A 19,077-nucleotide genomic window follows, 5' to 3' on the forward strand; every position below is an offset into this window, starting at 1 on the left:
TTATCAACAGGTAAGCAAGTCCAAACGAGCATAGTAGTAGAGTGGTTTATCTCTGAAAGTGTCCAGGCTAATATTTGCATTAATTTTATTAATGTCTTGGAAGGCATTTCTAGATTGTACAGAAGGCATTCTTGCAAGGAAAACTTCAGTGTAAGCATTATCCTTAACATTGGCTTGTGCCACTGCAGTGTTTTTCTAATGACAGAGAAAGATCAAGAAAAGTGAGGGTGGACGAAGGGGGAGAATGTTTTAGGAGCTACTGTATATTGGAAGGAGATTGAGAAAAGATGGTGATACAGACATGGTCATACAGGCAAGAAGTGGTGGCAGAGAAGGAGTCCTCTACTCTGAATTCAGTTGTTAGACACAGCAACAAAAATTAGGAGCTTTGATTCTGACAAGCTTTAAACTGTGCTACTAATAAAATCTATATGTCACCTTTACTACATGCATGTTGAAACTGTCCATCAAGGATATGTTCTGGTGGTTACAAGCAGGGGCAGGAAGTAGCCGTACTAGGAATTCATATGTCCACTGTGTTGCACATACTTGTGGCCCTCTGGAGAGGCAAGGACGCTGGTTCTACAGCTTTATGATTCTCTTTTTCCTAGGGTTATTCAGCCTGTCTATGTTTTCTTTGGCTCCTGGCTGGAAGACCAGATGCTGTGGTAAGACGATGCTGGCGCTCAAGGCTGTGTGTGTTTGCAGCCAGTGGCAGAACCACCACTAGAAAGTGGATTCAGAAAGCTGGTAGGACTGGTGAGTTAAAGAACTGCAGACTAGCTGAAAATCAGACAAGATGAAAGTGAAGCCGTTAGAAAGGGGAAGATGACTTCAAGAGTTTTAGGGAGGACCGCTGCAAAGGCAGAAGCAAGTTTCCGGGGGTGGTGTGTGGGTGGCCCTCACATTTGCAGTTTAACATCCGTTTCCTGGAGAACTGTTTTCCTTCCCTGGTGAGTTTGTCTCTCTCTCTCCACTGGAAAGGTCTTTTGAGACCTGCTGTTCATCAGCTGCTGGCGGGATGGCACCCTGGCACGTGTGAGGAGCCTGCTTGTGTTGTGGACGCTGCCCGCTTCCCCTCAGGGCCCTGGCTACTGAAATACGTAAGTTTTTTTTTTTTTTCCCACTGTTTCTCACTGCCTGTTCACTCTCAAATTGGTGAAGAGTTTAGCTAAAACTTCAGAATTTTGGTTAAAATGTTGCTTATGTCTGTGGTCTAAGATCTCCTGCAGGAAATCTTGGAGCCCAGAGAGGGAGTTGAAACAAAACACTCTCAGTTTAGGAGATCTAGCTGTTGAACAGAAAACTAGATTTTCTTGAGAAATGTTCCATGCTCCGTCCTTGCATATGACTTTTCTGTTTGTTTTTGACTTAACTAACATGGTGACCTGCTCTCAGAAATTATTAGGGTCTATCTTTTTCTAGATAGAAATGTATCAAAATCTGAACAGAGACCTCAGTCTAAAATGACTTCTCTGCAGTGCGTTAAAACACTATGTTTTAGGTCTTTGGGAAGTCCCACATAGTCATTTCTGTGTTTTCTCTCTGTACTTGTGCCTTTATTTATCACTGTATCCGTTCTGTTATTGACAGCCATAGGAATTTCCCCAGCCCCTGGGGTGACAGGCAGTTGTGGGTGCAAAATGTAGTGCGGTGTAACTAGGTGGAAAGTGACTCTGCATGTTGCTTCTGAGCTTGATTTGTGCCTTGCACACTGGTTTTGCGTTTATATAACTGCTTCATGTTCAGGCCTGATTTATACAGTCAGTGTCAGATCCATACCCTCTTCAGATTATTTACTAGAAAAAAAACTTGTTTTAACTACATTTCTGGGAGCCAGTTAAATCATGAGCTGTTTTAAAATGTCTTCTCAGGTTATTTCTGCTGATAATATTTTTAAAAAATAATTTTTGCTGATAGCAATATAAATATGTCCTCTTGATATACTGCTATACTAAGCTGTTTTTCTTGGGGAACTGAGTCTGTTTTTAACAGCATTCAGTGACAACACTGTTAATTTGGGGAGTGTGGATAATGTCAGAGTGACTCTCCTGCTCATCCTGAGTGCTGATGTTTTGATGTTTGGTTTCAGAAGGCTGAAACTCCTTGTGAGTAGGATTATCATCTCCTCCCTCCCATAGTGAAATCCCATGGGTGGCGTGACAGAGGTGAAACACTGTGCCAAGGGCGCACGCTGCTGCCCTGCTCAGGAGGTCGATCCCGCTCCTGATGCTAAAAGGTCCTTGATCAGATCTTGAGGGTTGGGAAGGAGCTGACACAACAGTCGGTGCCTACTAGGGGACAGGATCAAACACCTGGTATAAATGTGCAGCATTTCCTGCCAACAGCCTGCAAACTGCTCACAATAACGAAGTCAAAAAAAATTTGCTTTCTGACAAGTCTCATGCTGGAGCATGTCCAAAGAAGGGCAACGAAGCTGGTGAAGTGGCTGGAGCACAGACCTTAGGAGGAACGGCCGAGAGAGCTGCGGTTATTTAGTGTGGAGGAGGCCCAGGGGAGACCTTATTGCTCTCTACAAGTACCTGAAAGGAGGTTGTAGCGAGGTAGGGGTCGATCTCTTCTCCAGAATAACTACTCGTAAGCCAAGAGGAATGGCCTCAAGTTGCATCAGAGAAGGTTCAGGTTAGACATTAAGAAGAATTTCTATATGGAAAGAGTGATGAAGCCTTGGAACAGGCTATCCAGGAAAGCGGTGGAGTTGCCGTCCCTGGCAGTGTCCAAGAAACGTGTAGCTGAGGCACGTAGGGACACAGTGGTGATAGGTTTACAGAGGAATTCGATGATATTGAAGGTCTTTCCAACCATAATGATTGTATGATTTTTATTTTATATTAAAATGGGCTAATTAATTGTTAGTGCTTGTAAACTAAAGAGAGGCAGTTGCAGTAGAAGCCAAGCCGAAAAGCCAAGCAGAATAATGACTTCGTACCTACAAAAGTAAATTCAGTTTACACGAAAGTGGACTTGTAATTCTTTTGGTCCTGTCAAAGATATCCTTGGGATGCACGTGTAAATAATGGTGTGGCCAGGAAAAGCCTTTATTTTAAAAAAAAAAAAAAAAAAAAAAAAAAAAGCTTGATTGGAGATGAAGATTTGAGATAATTTATTTAGTCTGCTCAAACCTTAAAATGCCACACTAACGATTAGTTTTTGAAATGGTCTCAGCACTTTTTTTTTTTTTCCCTTTTTTATGAAATGTATCAAAATACAGTCAGAAGGCCTTCATTTGCCTCCCCCACTAGTTTCCGCTTGCGGATCTCAGTGAAAGGTTGTGTGAATTACTCGAAACAAAAAGATAAGAGTTCAGAAATCAAGGTGCTGTTCTTATGTTAAAAAACCTGCAGCACATCATGGTTTGCATGTGGTACGAAGTCAACAATAGTACTTAAGCATCACTTCTGCTAGTATCCCACTTATTTTTGAAGCTGTATGAGAAATCCTTCCACCTTAAAAAAAAAAAATCTGTCTGATAGACTTTTTGCAGCAAAAAGTGGGGTGTAATATTATTTCGTGGTAATTGGGTAAGAGTTTTGGAAAAAACAGTAGCTTCCTCGGCAAAATGGATGAAAGTGGCTTGTGGTTACACCGGTATTTTTTCCTCAGAAGGAATGGACTCTGTCGCGATCACCACTGGAGGTGGTTGCTCTCTGGTCTCTGATCAGCGGCAGCCACAGAACCACATTCTTCACAGTGTTGTGTGACCTTAGCAGTAAGATTTTTCTACCTTTTCAACTTTACAGTAATTCATAACAGCAAACTGGGAGGGCCTAAAACATCCTGGGGGAAGTGATGTGTGGCCGCCGCTCAGTTTTTAGTTGGTTGCTTGTTTTGGTTTGTGTTTGTCCTGACCGTGGGGAGTCTGGGGCAGGGCTGGAGACTTGAGCTGGCAGGAGCCACGGGAATGCTGCGTAGCTGGAGGACGGAACGGGGGGGTCGTGGAGACCGGACAGCCCCAGGGAGAGCCCCAAGTGTTGGCCCCGTGGCTTGGCCTGCCCTGTCCGTCGCCGTCCTCCTCCTGGGGCTGGCGTGTCCCTCAGGCCGGCACCACTTGTGCGGCAGCGCGCGGAACTGCCGCTCCCGGCACCCGGGCACCGCCTCCTGAGCGCGGAAGTGCAGAGGTAGCCGGAAAAACGTTGCCTGTCGCTCGTTCTACAGGCCTGAAAACTTCCCCGTGGGCAGCGGGGGACAATGGAGTTCTCCAGGCACCTCTTCAGTATCAGCGAGGCGCTGGCCACTGATGACCTGGCTGCTCTCAAGTTCCTCAGCCTGGAGCACATCCCCTTGAGGAAGCAGGAAGCCATTCAGGACCCCAAGGCCTTCTTTCAAGCGCTGCAGGAGAAAGCCCTGATCAGCGATGGTGATCAGGCCTTCCTGAAGGAGCTGCTCTACCGGATCAATCGTGTGGACATCCTGGTTTCCCACCTGGGCTCCAGCCGGGAGGAGATGGAGAGGGAGCTTCGGATCCCAGGCAGGGCGAAGGTGTCTCCGTTCAGGTGAGTGCCTGGGGCCACAGCTTCCCCGCGCAGGCGTGTGAGTGCTGCAAACTGCCTCTTACCCAGGAGGTTTTTCTCTCTCAGAACAGTTTCTTTTTTCGTATGTGTTTGTTAGTGTAAGTTTTATCAAAGACCTGAACTCCAGGCTAAGTTTGGAAGCACACAGGTTTCCACACCTTCCCGAGGGAAAGCAGATACAACCTGTGAAGAATCATTCTAGTAAAATTTCTGTAAAGGGAAGAAAAGCAAGCTGCACCTTGGTGAAACACTTTTTCAGCTCTACCTTGGTTCTGCACAGTGGCTTGGAAACAGCGGTCCAAGCAAGTTCAGACATGTACTCCCCCAGTGTAGTTGCAGTCTAGCTCTACCTGTGCATCTCACTGCAGTGACTCTGTAGCTGGCAGAAATTTCTGTGCTCCTAAGGAACTGCGTAGTGAGAGTAGGTACCAGTCATGGCAGTTCGCCTGTTCTTAGTTCCGGAAAGATTCAATGTAGTTCTAAGAAAAATGCATGTCTTAACAATCACAGCTGGAAAACATTTGGCTCTACAGTGTCCTGGGTCATAAGTTCCATGGGTTAAAAAGGAAAAAGTGTGTATGCATAGGATGGGGGGGGACAGAGCGCAGTTCAATAGTATACTGTTAAATTGTACTAAAGGAAATTGTGTCCTCTACTTGCTTTCTAGGTACCTGCTCTTTCAGTTGTCTGAAAACATCACCACTGAGGAGCTGAAGTGTTTCAAATTTCTTTTGGGAAAAGAACTACCAAAATCCAAGCTGAACACTGAGAATGTAAGAATGACTTCTTTAATCCCGTTTTTGTAGTTATTTTTAAATCTACAGATGTATTTATCATTATTTTAATCTATAGATGTATTTTGGTGTTACTCCTAGGAGTGAGTGCCACTGATATTGAAGAGTATCAGGAAAGGGTGCACGGAACTGGCCTCCCATGAGTGGGGGACTCAGTCTGTGGCAGTGTTGCTTGTAGCCCCTGTAACAGTGCTACAGGCCAGGGAGGTTGGGCCACTCCTGTGACAGGCGCTGAGGCCTTAATGATCAAGCTTAATACAGGGCTGAGGGGACTCAGTGGCTTTTCATAAAAAGTAGAAATCAGTGGTGATTAGCACATGGACTCATCTTTCCCAACTTTCTTTTGGCTGCTTTCTAGACCATTATCAAATGCACAGCTCACCCACTTTATGTTTTTGTTCTACTTCCAAAATCAGAAAATATAGAACTAAGAAGCAGATTCTTAACAGAACTAAGGCAGAAGAGCATGGGTTTCATTTATGGCCCACAGAAATCCAGCTGCCCTTACACTATCTCAGCTATGGTTCTGACTGCTAGGTACTTGTCCTTCTTTCTCAGAGGAGACTGGACATTTGGTAGCCATACTAGTAAAGGCTGGGGGGGTGACCAGAAACTTTGCCCCCTGCTCTTTGGTGTGAGCATTGGGTCCTCTCTCCCTTTAGAGGCTAATCTCTGCGCCATGCTTGCATGGTTAGATTCAGTTTATCCACTGCCAGAGGCAATCCCTGAAATGATTCTTTTTAGTTAAGTGCATGAAACTGCCACTGGAAAGCAGCTGACTGAAAGCAGGAGTCAAGTGTAAAAATGAGTTTAAAAAAAATAGAGCAAAAGATATGGCATGTTCTTGTGTGATCTAGATAGAATGGTGATCAGCATCTCTGAATAACAGGAGGGACACGAGCATGTCTTGAAGAAGTTGCTTAACACCTGAATTAGTTGAGATATCAACCAGCAAGACTAACTCTTGGGGAGGGTCATGTGTGCTGTCAGTACATTTAAAGCTGGCTTAGGTACAGCTGTACATGCTGCAGCCTCCCTCCCCTTGGCAGCATGAATGTGCCCTAAGGAGAAACTGCCTTTCTGATTGCCCAGACAATGATCGACGTTTTCACTGAGATGGAGAAGAAGGGGATTTTGAGAGAAGACAACCTAAAGGTCTTGAAGAGTCTTTGTGAAAAAGTTGACAAGAGCCTTGTGAAGAAAATTGAAGAGTATGAATTAAGCCTATGTGGTAAAAACAAAAACAAAAAAAATACAAAAAGACCTCTTTCATATCAGTTACTTTTGAAGTGAAAAATAGGTGTCATGCGAGACTAATGATGAATGCTTTTCAGGTGAGGAAGAGATGCTCTGCACAGAGGGACAGAGTAGCTCTGTGATCCTAGGAGTCACTGCAGGTAACATCTGCAACTTTTCTTTTTTAGGCTTTTTATTTTTCTCAAATTTTTGGACTCTGTATGCCACTCGCATCTCACTTTACAAAGTTGACTGTGTAAATAATGACCAAGTACCCACATATTAGCTATCAAAATACTTTTACTCTCTTTTAACTTTTTTAATGATTTATAACTAACAGAAACGGCTGTAAAAAATCACAATTTAGTATTTTCAAAGAGTAGTTATCTCTGGAAATACTTGCTGAGAAGGAGTATAGGAGCAAAGCCTCTCTCCTTTCTCTAGTGCTACGTACGTTACTTACACATATCTTCTTGTGTGTGTATTCAGGCCATACCAGACAGCTGGCCTCATTTCTGGCACCTGATTCTCCTGCCAGACATTGTGCATCTTCCCAGGTAAGTCAATTTGTTTCCTAGAAACATCTTCATGGTCTTGTGTGGGAAGCAGTCCCCTCCCTGAGGTGAACAGTTACTACAAGCACAACTGTTAAAGGCTGTGTCTAGAATAAAGGAAAAAACAGACACCACTTGTGTAATAAGCTTATTCTGGAGCTGAAACGGAGGCAGCAGCTGCTGCACTCTTAAAGCTTTAGAAAGGTTTGAAAGAGAAGCAAGATAGGTCGTTTCTTATTCCAGGAATTTTGCAGTTTGCTGGGCATATCAGCAGCATCCCTGATGGGCTGAGCATGGTGATGGGCCAGGTCATGCTGTGCAGAGACTTCCTAACTTGGGCAGTGCCTTGCCATGACCATGGAGCAAAGTCATGTGGGGAAGGCTGGCCAGAGAAGTCCAGGGCTGAGAAGCACCTGGGGGAGACTGCAGGGGTTTCACCAGTGTGCTTTGGTCCAACAGCTCGAAGTTTACAAAATGACCAGCCGACCTCGGGGAGTGTGCCTCATCCTGAATAACCACAATTTTGAAAGAAACGGGGCAGAAGTGGCTGGACATAAGCTGAAGGATCGGAAGGGGACAGATGTGGATGCAGGTACTGTGAACATTAAAGATGAATTTGTATAGTCTCCATTCATGGAAAGAGGGCTTCTCTGGCTCACTAAGAGCAACTCACTAGCATTTTACTTAGGTTTCTGCAACCTTCAGCAGCAAAGCCAGCCTGGGCTTTAAGAGCAAGGCTAGCTGTGTAGTGGATTAGGAAATAAGGCTTTCTTAATAACTCTGCACACTTTCCAGACAGAGGAAATAATAAACAGCAGCATGCCACGGAAACCTTGTAATGAGAACTAGAAGGGGACTTAATGATATGACTAGCAGTCAGAGTGCTAGATGATTTTTCAGAGCAAGAATGTAACTCTGTACAGAAGTCAAATAGGATTAAGAAACAGACAGGTTATCTATATTCATATAATTTTTGGGGAAAAAAAAAAAAAGCTTTATGAAACTAGTCCAGTTCCCTTTCTTTTTTACTTTATAGCGGCTCTAAGCAAGGTCTTCAGCAAGCTTCACTTTAAAATAGCAGAACATAAAGATCTGACTGCAAAGGAAATCCATAACGTTGTGAAAAAGTACCAGAATGAAGACCACAAGGACAAGGACTGCTTTGTTTGCTGCATCCTCTCTCATGGAAAAAAAGGCATTATATATGGTGTTGATGGTCAGGAAGTACCTATCCAGGAACTAACCACTTATTTCACTGGGCAGAATTGCCACTCGCTTGCAGGAAAACCAAAAGTCTTCTTTGTTCAGGCTTGCCAAGGTGATGCTCGCCAGCAAGGTGTAGTCATTGAAGTGGATTCTACAGGGCAAGATTCTTCTGTAGAAACAGATGGGAGATTGCAGCCTGACTTCATCCCCTCCGAAGCAGATTTCCTCTTGGGCATGGCTACTCTGCAGGACTATGTTTCCTACAGAAGTCCAAGCCATGGGAGCTGGTATATACAGTCACTGTGTCAGCACTTGGAGAACAGCTGTCCTCGGTAACTATATTTCCATAGACTACACCTGGGTTTTCCTTCTGAGTGATGGGAATTTGATTTGGATGCAGAGACAGATGATTTTTGGTGGGGAGTGCTTGCTCAGACTGAAAACAGTAATTTTGGACAGAGCAACAAGTTAAAACACATCATTATAAACAATCTACCTAACTGCTGAAGCCTTTAAAACAGGATTGATTAGGGCTGGTATACCTCAAATTCATGAGAATACATTAAGTTTTCTGGTATTAACCACTTTTCTAATACAAAACATACCTGTATTTTTGCAGAGGAGAAGATATTCTCACCATCCTGACAGCAGTGAATGAAGAGGTGAGCAGAAAGCTTGACAAGCAGAATGCAGGGAAGCAGATGCCACAGCCCAGTTTCACACTGAGGAAAAAACTCATCTTTCCTGTCAACTGAACGTGAGGGAACTGCAGAGCAGCAATTTGGAAATTGCTGGTAGAAGTTCAGGCTTTGGTAAAACATTGCTGACAACTTGCACTGTCTGCTTTTAGCACAAGAGCAGCTGCTTTATTGCTCCTCAGCTATATCTTCAGACAATTATATTTTATATGACATTTTATACTTGAGACTATTTCTGAGCTGGTTTCTGTTTTGTAGTTTGCTGGCTAAAATACAATCATTGTTCTATCAGCTGTACTACATTGTTGTTTCCTTAGTAAGATATTTTTCCTAAAGTGATGGAACACATTGCCAAATTTAAGAGACAGCTGTTACAGAGCCTTGTGTATTTTATGCTTAGCTTTTGTAAAATAAAAGGGGAAGGGTTGCAAATTTTATTTAAAATTTGTAAAAGTTGTAGTCAGAGAATACCCTCGGGTTAGTGATAGGATACACAGACCACTCTTCCTCATCACAGCCTGACATCACCACAAACCTGAACAGATGATCTTAGCAACAGAGGTGCTAGAGTAGCATCAGAGGCAAAGCACAGGATGCACAGCCTCACACCAGTGTTCTTTAACTCATTCTTCAGCTCAGCTTTAGAGACTCAGTACATCTCAAGGCAAATTCAAAACTTTTCCTCCATCATCTTTAACAGGATGTAGAGGTGCTCGATATTTCAGAGCATCCTCCTCCTCTAGCAGTCCTAACAATGAAATCCACTGTCCAGGTGTGGCCTCGTGTCTGAATATGGCCTGTAGCCCTGTTTCACTTACCTTGCTGGTCTTCAGATCTCAGTTACAGGCATAACAAAAGAAGAATTTGTTAGACCACCTCCTCAGAAACATTTATGTAGTACCTCCTGAGATCAGAGAACTGGGAATGGAGCAAGCTGTGAGTAGAAGGTAAAGCTTTGTTAGGCTCCAATTTGCTATTTTTTTTTTTTTATTGACATGTTCATTCCGTTACAATCACATTACAGATTTCAGCACTAGCAATGATGCCCACGTAGGTGATGACCTTGCTGAACAGATTATATCTTCACTACAGTTATGTTTGTTAGGAGCCTAAATCCTTCTCTGGACTCTTTTGCTGAATACTTCTTCATTCTTTTTCACTAGTTTCTGCCTGTGAAAATAAAGGCAAAGACAATTTTGACTGTGAAAGTGTTTAAAACCTTAGTAGATGGCAGATGCAGCAGGCAGTTACAGAAGCAGTCCAATCTGTGCTTCCACGTTATCTGGATAATTTTCCTAGATACTGGTTGATATTTGCTTAGAGATTCAGCTTGAAAGCAATGGGAGCTGAGCTGAAGCAAGGACAGAGAAACTTCTGTGTATCAGCTATTTCTTGGGCACTGCCAGAAATGGCCAATCCTGGTGAAACCAACACATTTTTACTTTACTTGAGTACTGAATAGAAGCCATAAGCAAAGAAGCATAATATTCCTCATGCAAAATAATTGGTGCAATCTGGTTTTCTGTGGATTTATTCCCTAGATACTGAACTCAGAGATCCCTTTCCACTCCGAATGAGACTGTTTTGTTTTCTTAAGTCTGCATTTCTGACAAATGTAAGAGCACATATTGCTTCCCAAGTCAAGAGTGTGACAGCATGCTTCCATCAACAGTGTTTTCCTTAGAAATGCAAACAAAACAGAATACAGTACATACAATTGGCTACAATAAGTACTGTTGGCTACTCTGAAGGAACTACTTTCCTCCAGGGTTCATGGTATGGAAATTTGGATAACTTCATGACTTTTTTTCCCCCTGGATAAATGCATGCCATAGTCAAGGAATCTCCTTGTGTAATTAATTATGAGTCTGGTTAGGAGTATTGCATCAGTTAGGAATGTAATCTCTGCCATATTAAGTCTCCTCATACAAAGCACCTGACGTCTGCTCTGGTCTGATTGCAGTGACTTCTAACAACTCCACAGAGCAGCTCTTCTCATGGCCGCAATCGCAATGAGCTCTTCCTATTCACATGAAGGAAGCAGGCAGCTTTGGCCCCCACTGAATTACACCCTACCTCTTCAGTACTTGAACAGAAAGGATGGGGCCTCACTGCTGAAAAGCATCAGGCAGAAGATACTCGCAATAGGACAGGCTAGGGGGAAATACTGGTTATGAAATAATTTTTTTAAATAGGGAAAAACATTAAAATCATTTAAGCAAAGTACTAAATAGCAAATATTATGAACAAGCCTGGCCATAACAGACTCATTGAGGACCTGTGTTCCTCACTGCAGCTGGTCAGATGGCAAAGGCATAAGAGCTACATGTCAGTCATCGGTCTCCAAAGGGGCTGTGTGTGCTCCCAGAGCGCTGTATCCTACAGTCGCAGCTACAGACACACCTCGTGTGTGTGTGTGACAGACAGGCTGACAGGCCCCAAGCAACAGGGAGCAGCATAGAGATGTAAATGAGACAGAACACACACAGGAAGATTAAGAACCGCTAATCTTGCAACACATATACTTTATACTGGCTCTAGTTATGCCCAGTTACTTCTCTGTGCGCTAATGACCTACCTCAGGTTAAGATTTTCATCATGCAGAGAAGCTTCGGTTATCTGGTGTTTTTCTTCAACTGATGCAATTCTCTGCTTGATATTTCTCTCCAGGAGTAGATTTTTTGTTTTCTTGGTAGGAAAAGGGAAACACAGTTAGTTTTTTACTTTGCAAAGAAGAATTTTCCCAGCTAGAAAATATGAGATAGCAGTGACAAATAGCAGATCTTGGCTGGTGACAGACAAGTTTTGTCAAATACAACTTGCCCTCCTCAGCCTCCACCAGTCCTCTTTTTCTGATTTTAGAGAAGCAGATTGTTAGAACTGACAAATCAGAATAGCCTAAATTGCACAGCAAGTTAAGGCATCTCTTTTTCCATACATACTTAATCACAGTTAACATCATGGTAATTCAGCACCAGGTAGAGTACTACAATCTCTATCCCAACATACAGCTTTATAATAGATAGTGGGAGGACCAAGTGCTACTGCACTCTGACAGCTTTTCCTCTTTGTGACAGACTTCTCGGAGGAAATCAACTTACTGGAAATATGATAAATATGCTTCACATGGAAATGGAAAAAGTGATATACAGGGAAAGCAGAGCCTGTCCCACACATGCAGAATGGAGTCAGTCTTAAGGAAGTGGATGTTTGCATTTCAACAATGTCCAGGACTTCCAGGAACAGGATAAATGTGCTTATGCGATAGCATCTGCAGAGTCCACAGGAGGAGGAGGAGGCGGCAGATATTTTTCCAAGTGTACTGACCTGCAGGTAAAGCCTTAAAATATAGTGCAGACATCCGAAGTAGCAACCTACCCAGTTCTCCCCTAAAAGTAACACGGGTGATTGTTCAACTCACATTTTCAGCCTTTTTAGTGCTGCAGATTTCTGTCTGTGGCCCTCTACACTGGCCTGCCTTGATCCTCCGCTAAGCAAGGAGTCAGGCACATCCCTTCCCAGCCTGACCATGAACAGTGACCATGAAGCCAGACACTGCCTTAAGCTAAAGAGCAGCAACATTAACATATCAAATGAAGGGAGCACTGATAAGAGCTCAGGTGCCAGTATGCAACTTGCCTTCAATAGGAGAGGTATTTTGCACTAAAATTTAAAAGTATGAGCATCACAGCAGCTTCCCTCACAGTCCAAGACAGGAGGGGAGCCTCCGTAAATGCCCGTGTGCCTTTGACAAGTGCCACAGGGTGATCTCCATGCTATCCCCACCTGTCTTTGAAGCTCACTCTGGGCATCCTGCAGACTGGTCGTAACAGCTTCAAGTTTCTCTTCTTTCTCCTTGAGCTCGGCCTCCAGCTGCTGCAGCGTCACACAGACAGCCACGGGTGACAGTGTCACCCCGGCCCCTCGCCAGCCTCCTCCCATCCCGCCCGCAGGCGCTGCAGGACCCAGCAGCACATGCTCAGCCCCACAAGTCTGGATTAGCTCCTGGACTGAACAGCCTACGTTGTCTCTTTCACTAACTTGGCCAGGTAGGACTACAAGGTAGCTTCCAGCATCAGCGTTTAGTTACTCCCACACAGCGCAGGAAGTGCTGAAAATCTCAGCTCAGGGCGGAAGGGAAGGCAGGAGGCTGCTCTTCCTCGTACTGACCGAGGTAGTCCAGCTTCAGGTTACAGGCAGGGCTCTGGCCCGTCCACTGCAGGCATCAAGCTGCTGGGTTCTGCAGGAAACCCAACTGCTGCTCCTGCCTCAGCCTGGCAGATACAGCTGGCCAGAATGATGCCCTTTCAGCCTCCCTGGTTTAGGTTCTCTAACTTATTCCTATGCTGCTGGATGTTATTTTGGCCCCATAGTAAAACTTTGTTTTTGAAGAGACGTTATATACCAAGTAGCACCAAATTATTTTATTACAGCAGCACATAAGCTGGTGCCTTACCAGTATTGCTTACCCAGTATCACATCACGCACAGGCTTCAAGCCAGCTGAGCCCCACTCACACCCACACCACACACGTCCCTTCTGCAGCCAAACTTGCCTCTCTGCGTTTCTGCAACTCGGCTATTTTCTCCAAGTTTTCTTCATTCTGTTTCATAAAAAGCTAGAAAGAAATAGTGTGGCAAAGGTTGTGTTCAGTCTTGTCACATCAAGTCATCTGCTATCAACCACACAAAATTCAAGGCACTTGAGCAGACTGACTGCTCCGAGCTGCATGGCCAAGGGGACACAGCCTGCAGCAGCCACTTGTCTGTACTCAGCCCCAGGGCTCAACTTCTACGTTTAGCCTGTTAGCAGCAGGAGCCTGTGGATCATAAGCCAAGAAACATTGTCTGCCAGGGACCCCTTCCCTCTTGAATGCTTAAATTGAAGTCCCAGATCCACACTGCTACTGGGAATGTGGGGCCCTGCAAGCAAGCACATTGCAGACCACTGACTTGCAATGCGCTGAGCACCGCTGCGCTTCTGGCCACAGCAAACAGCTTATGCTGCATTTAAATGCTGACTTGTTTCTCCAGATCTAGTCACCTCTTTCTCTTGCTGGAAACATTTCTCCATTGTAGAGTTTTTGTCTTGAAGAAGCTTCGTTAATTCCTGAAGTTCCTTCTTAAATTTATTTGTCAGCACTTGCTCTGTGGAAAGACACACACTGAGGTCTCGCAAGCCCTTCCAGTTCTGTGCAAGGAATTAAGACATGTGGGACAATGTGGCATTTTATCCCAGGTATTCTACCATAACTCCCTACTACCAATAGTTGCTACCAATGTAGCATCAAGTGGCAGGAAATGAAGATCTAATGATTGCTAAGTCCAGCCTATAAGCAGTTGTCCCCCATGCCTTCACACAGTCTGTATTACTGCCTCCCAAAACACATTCCTCTTCTTCCTCTGGGATTTCTCCTTTGGGTGGTGACTCTGGTGTAGTCACTGCAAACCTTGCGATCGTGGTGTGTACAGAAACGTGGCACATCTCACTGCTGGGCCACGAGACTAGCAGGAACATGATGAAGGTACCACTCTGGTTACTGGCTCTTAAATATGGTTATTCTAGGGATGTTTCGAGCCCCAGAAAGCTTGCTTTTTTAAAAGAATTGTTTCATTTCACTAAATTTCAAAGAACAATTGTTCTTTGATATCAGTTTACTGTCCTGAGTCAGTATCAGCATGAGATCCCATCAGGCAACCTGCGCCTGCACATACAAGCTCCCTCTTTACTCACTTTGCTGTAGCAGGGCTCTCTCCCACTCAGTCTTCTCACTTTTCTTCCAGTCTGCCTCTCTTTTAAGCCACTTTTCCTCCATCTCATCAGCAACGCTGCTCTGCACACAGAACAAGACTGAAAGAAAACATCCATGCATAGAGACCAAGAGACTCTCAAACCTCCCACACTAAGCTACAAATACAGCCCATAGCTCTTGCCATTCACACATTGGAAAACTTTGGTAAGACAGTCCTTCGGAGCAAGAGCAGAAGCAGTTGTCTTCATGGAAGAGCCTCTATTACTCCTCTGCAGAGGTGAAAGAAAACTATTAAATGTCAGCTGGCTTAGGACAAGCTCTGCTGTGTTGTTCGGAGGGGTTTGTATCCCTCTCCCAGATTTCACTTGAACCAGAAAAAAAAGTCCTCTGTGCCCAAGGCTCCCTACCTACAAATGGAGTCTATTCAACCACTGCTTTGCCATTAAGCAAAACATGGAACTGAGTGTCACCCAGTTTCAAAGCGGACCACAGGAGAGAGAACACCCTTACCTTATATAACTGGAATGCATTCTTCAGCAGCCTATACTCTTTTTGTTGCCCCTCTGAGAAAGGAGGTCAGAAATACTTAGTTAATAGCAACATGCTAATGTTTAGAACTTCAGTAACAACTTACTCCACACCTTGCAGGCAGATCTATGCTATTTGACTTCATGTTAGTGGTAGAATCTAGAGTGGTAAAAATCAGGTCAGTTTACATGAGAATCAGGACTTTGATTAAAGGCAGTATGAACTCTACTGGAACAGGTATTCTGTCTGGACATATCACCTAAATACATCCATTTCACAAGGAAAGGCAGTTCCATCTCAAACAGCTAAGTAGTCCTGCTGTTCTCATTGATCAGGAAGCTTCCTTGACAGCCAATGATTAAAAAAATACTTAATTAAAATAAGAAACACTGCTGATCATACCAGCCTTCCCCAGAAACCAGTATCTTTCTAAAGGTAGCTCACTGCACAAGAAATCTGATGAATCTGTAAGAGCTTCTGATTCCAACATACTTAACTCTGCCTCATTCCTAGATACTACTTCAAGCCACAGCTGTGGCCCTAATCAAGTATAACAATTTGAATGCACTGACTCCTCAAAGGAATGCCTTTCTAGAATGGCCAGATCTTTCTCCTTAACAATTTTGCCTCTTCCCACAGTGACTGTTTTGACAGTTTCTTCTGAAGTTTTCCTCAATTTCTAAGTAGAAGAAAGGTAAAATGTTGCAAGTATGTTAAAAGATGAGGAACCTTCGCAGCCCCTTCTAAAAGTAGCTGGTTTCAGATTGGCACTATATTTTTCAGTCCAGAGTGAGGATTGTAGGAATAAATTCTCAGATAACAATCTAAACTCTTAATGATAAACACAATTACACAGCATATTGCACAAAGGCTGCCAATACCCAGTTTTTCTTCTGCAGCTGCTCTCTCAAGCTCCAGTAGCTTCTGGAAATTTTCTTGCAATTCAGCAATTTCTGCCCTGTGAGCTTCTTGAAGTGAGCTGTGGAAGCAATGCGTAAGGAAAACACGTGTGGATGGCGCTCTCCACGGCACAGCGCTTGTCTCTCAGCTCATGCTACCATCAAGGGCTGACAAGACAAAGAACTCATGATGGGGACACAGCCCAGGGCTGCACTTCGATATTTCCAGGAATTTGCTGTTTTGTCTAATGACTCATTTGGGATAAACACTATTTGGCAATCCCATAAGTACAAGGATGTTTTCTTTGTTAGTTTGAAATGCATAAGAACTCGTGAGCTGCCCCTGGCTACCAGCAGGGATGTTATAGACAGCATTGCAGAATTACTTTACTAGCACATCCTCAGAACCACCCTACATTTCTGAAACTAGTGACACACAGAGAATCTTTAACAAATTCTTCTAATACCACTTCAGGGAGAGAAGATGAGGGGAGAGCACCAGCTTATGGGTCAGTGTTTCATGAGCACAGCCCTGCTCCGAGAAGCCCGTCCTGACTCCCTCACGGGACGAGGCCTCCTGTTGTGCAGAGCTGCCGAGTTTCATTTTCTCATCACCTGTTTAACAGGCCAGGGCCTAACCTGGTTTTTCTCCTCAAACATCAAAGTGGCCTCCTGAACAACTGTGTTAAAATAAGGACAAACAAAAGTATCACATTGCTTTATGTTACATTAATGCCTCTAGCCTTCCCCACAAAAAAACACCATACCACATACATAAATCATTCAAAACCACCAGAGCCTGAGATTGAGGTGCTGTTCATCCTTGCAAACCACAGGATTTGTACCTGATCATACGCTCATACTCCTCTCGTATCTCCTCGCATTTTTCTTGCATCTCCTTTTCCATCTGCAAAGAGATGTTCATGAGCCATGAGTGAAATAAAAGAGAAAGGGGATTTTCATCTTTCCCATTCATTTAAAAATTTCTGTTGTAAGCACAAATTCATTTTGGTTATCCAAAGCTACTCACTGGGAGCTCAACTGCAAGAGTTACAGAAACCTTCAAGTGGATACATGAACCAAAAATCATCACAAAAAGGTTTTGAATTTACTTCTCCATTGTACAAAATGCTTTTACTCTTGAGAGACTGGCAAAAAAAAATCTTTCATTTATCAGCGTCAGCATCTAAAAAGCAAGCAACAAAATAGCTCAAGGCACTTCCAAGTCTGATCTGTGCAGAAGAATCACTCTGGAATTCTTCAGGATGGCCCTTTGATTGGGGTGCTCCGTTAGGGCTCCTCTCCAGGATACAGTTTTTCCCCATGTGCATTCGGAGCACCAAGGCAACAGCTGTCCAGGTTCACCGGCTTCCAGCTCTCTGCACCAGGCTCCAGAAAGGGTCCAGCTAGCGTCTGAAGCCAAAACAATCTTTTCCCTCCTGCCTGTCTCGGTTCAAAGTAACTTTTTTAACTAAGGCATGGGAAAACAAAGGACTTGCCTGGTTCTGTGAGACCTTATAATCCCTTTGCAATTGCTCCATCATGTCTGTCATCTCAGTGATCTCTTCCTGCAAGTCGGTGACAATATCGTTCCTGCAAAGACCGACCATCCCTCATCACACACAGGCCTCTGCACCCATTAGCTGGGGCTTCCTCCTCACCCCTTCTCCCAAAGGGCTATTTTCATGCAGAGCACATTTGTGCTGACACTAGGAAAGCAGAGAGCAACTTTCCAAGCAAAATATTAAACTAGATGCCTAAAGAAAGGAGAGAATGAATAAATGAAGACAACACAGACTGTATCAATAAAAAGAGGAGGAGTAAAGCAGATACTTTTTTTGTCTCTGACCCCAGAACCTATAGCTAATACTCACATCTCATTCTCCTCTGCAGAACTGCAAAAGAATAACAGAAGCAGTCAACACGACAGGCTGCAGACGTGCGTCACATACAAGCAGCGAGCTCCTCATGGACACGCTTTCACACCTTCTTTCGTTTCACCCCCATGTGGCAGGCCCATGCATTGACCTTTTGGCATAGCTCACACGCAGAGCAGATGTTAGAAAGGCGACACGGAGCCATCAGGAAGATGACATCCCCCACCGTGACTTTTAGGCCCTCGGCCTTCGGAAGGGCTTGGGAAGGGAGCCCGTCGTGGTGGGAGGTGCTGGCGGCCGCTGCGCAGGCCCAGTCCCACCACGGGCCCGGCCTCTCCGCGCTGGCGGCGGCGGGGACGCGGCCCAGGCCAGCGCGCGGCCACGCTTCGCTCGGGTGAGCCGAGGATCGAGCTGGGAGACGAGGGGGATCCTGGCTTTGTTGTAGGAATGTGGTGGGATGACTCCTAGCACACCAAGGGAAAGGGAGAAAGGCAAAAAGGGCAAGTCCGGATGTCAGGTTTCCCCTAACTCATACCAGAACCCGATCTTACCTCTGCTCTGCAGTGGCAAAGTCAGTGGGACAGGAGAAGTCCCACTACATTCACCAGGGGAATGGCCCCTGGCTCAAACCCGCCCAATTTCACAGCGTTTGGTTTTATGCATGGCCATGGCAGGGACAAGTAGGGGTGCAAGCAGATGGCAGCCGACTCTCAAAACAATCCTGCTAGACACACGTTTCAATGTTACCAGGCAGGGACAGGTGAAGGTTGTTGATCCACAGTTGATTTTCTGGCAAAAAATTTATCCTCTAGGAATACGGAGAGATGGTCTTTTGCCCGTATGAACTTGTAGCCGGGTGCAATTTCCACAGCCTTTACCTCAGCCTGGGAAATGAAGAAAGAGAAAGCAGCAGCTAGGCCTCTCGAATCCTATGTGCTAGACTTTAGTTATTAATCTTTCTTTCAGCAATGGGGAATGGGAGTTAATAGTGGTAAACATGA

General features: G+C 44.5%; 2 protein-coding genes across 2 annotated transcripts; one reads left to right on the plus strand and one right to left on the minus strand.

Moving 5' to 3' along the window:
* Window positions 1-4,194: 4,194 nt before the first annotated feature.
* On the plus strand, window positions 4,195-9,313 carry LOC104577132 (caspase-8-like). The gene is made up of 8 exons (XM_010224575.2): window positions 4,195-4,514; window positions 5,200-5,305; window positions 6,419-6,557; window positions 6,661-6,723; window positions 7,052-7,119; window positions 7,576-7,708; window positions 8,153-8,654; window positions 8,942-9,313. Exons 1-8 carry the CDS (start codon window positions 4,210-4,212, stop codon window positions 9,075-9,077), a joined length of 1,452 nt encoding a protein of 483 aa, XP_010222877.2. The 5' UTR covers window positions 4,195-4,209; the 3' UTR covers window positions 9,078-9,313.
* Window positions 9,314-13,533: 4,220 nt separating this feature from the next.
* FLACC1 (flagellum associated containing coiled-coil domains 1) lies at window positions 13,534-17,809 on the minus strand. The gene is made up of 7 exons (XM_088523804.1): window positions 17,699-17,809; window positions 17,045-17,106; window positions 16,182-16,279; window positions 15,283-15,335; window positions 14,754-14,853; window positions 14,064-14,167; window positions 13,534-13,638 (listed from the first exon to the last, which is right to left on the minus strand). Exons 1-7 carry the CDS (start codon window positions 17,807-17,809, stop codon window positions 13,534-13,536), a joined length of 633 nt encoding a protein of 210 aa, XP_088379930.1.
* Window positions 17,810-19,077: the final 1,268 nt, after the last annotated feature.

This window comes from Tinamus guttatus, unplaced genomic scaffold (assembly GCF_059628265.1).
Source record: "Tinamus guttatus ecotype Peru unplaced genomic scaffold, ASM5962826v1 Tinamus_guttatus_pri_ptg000197l, whole genome shotgun sequence".
Taxonomy (NCBI): Eukaryota; Metazoa; Chordata; class Aves; order Tinamiformes; family Tinamidae; genus Tinamus; species Tinamus guttatus.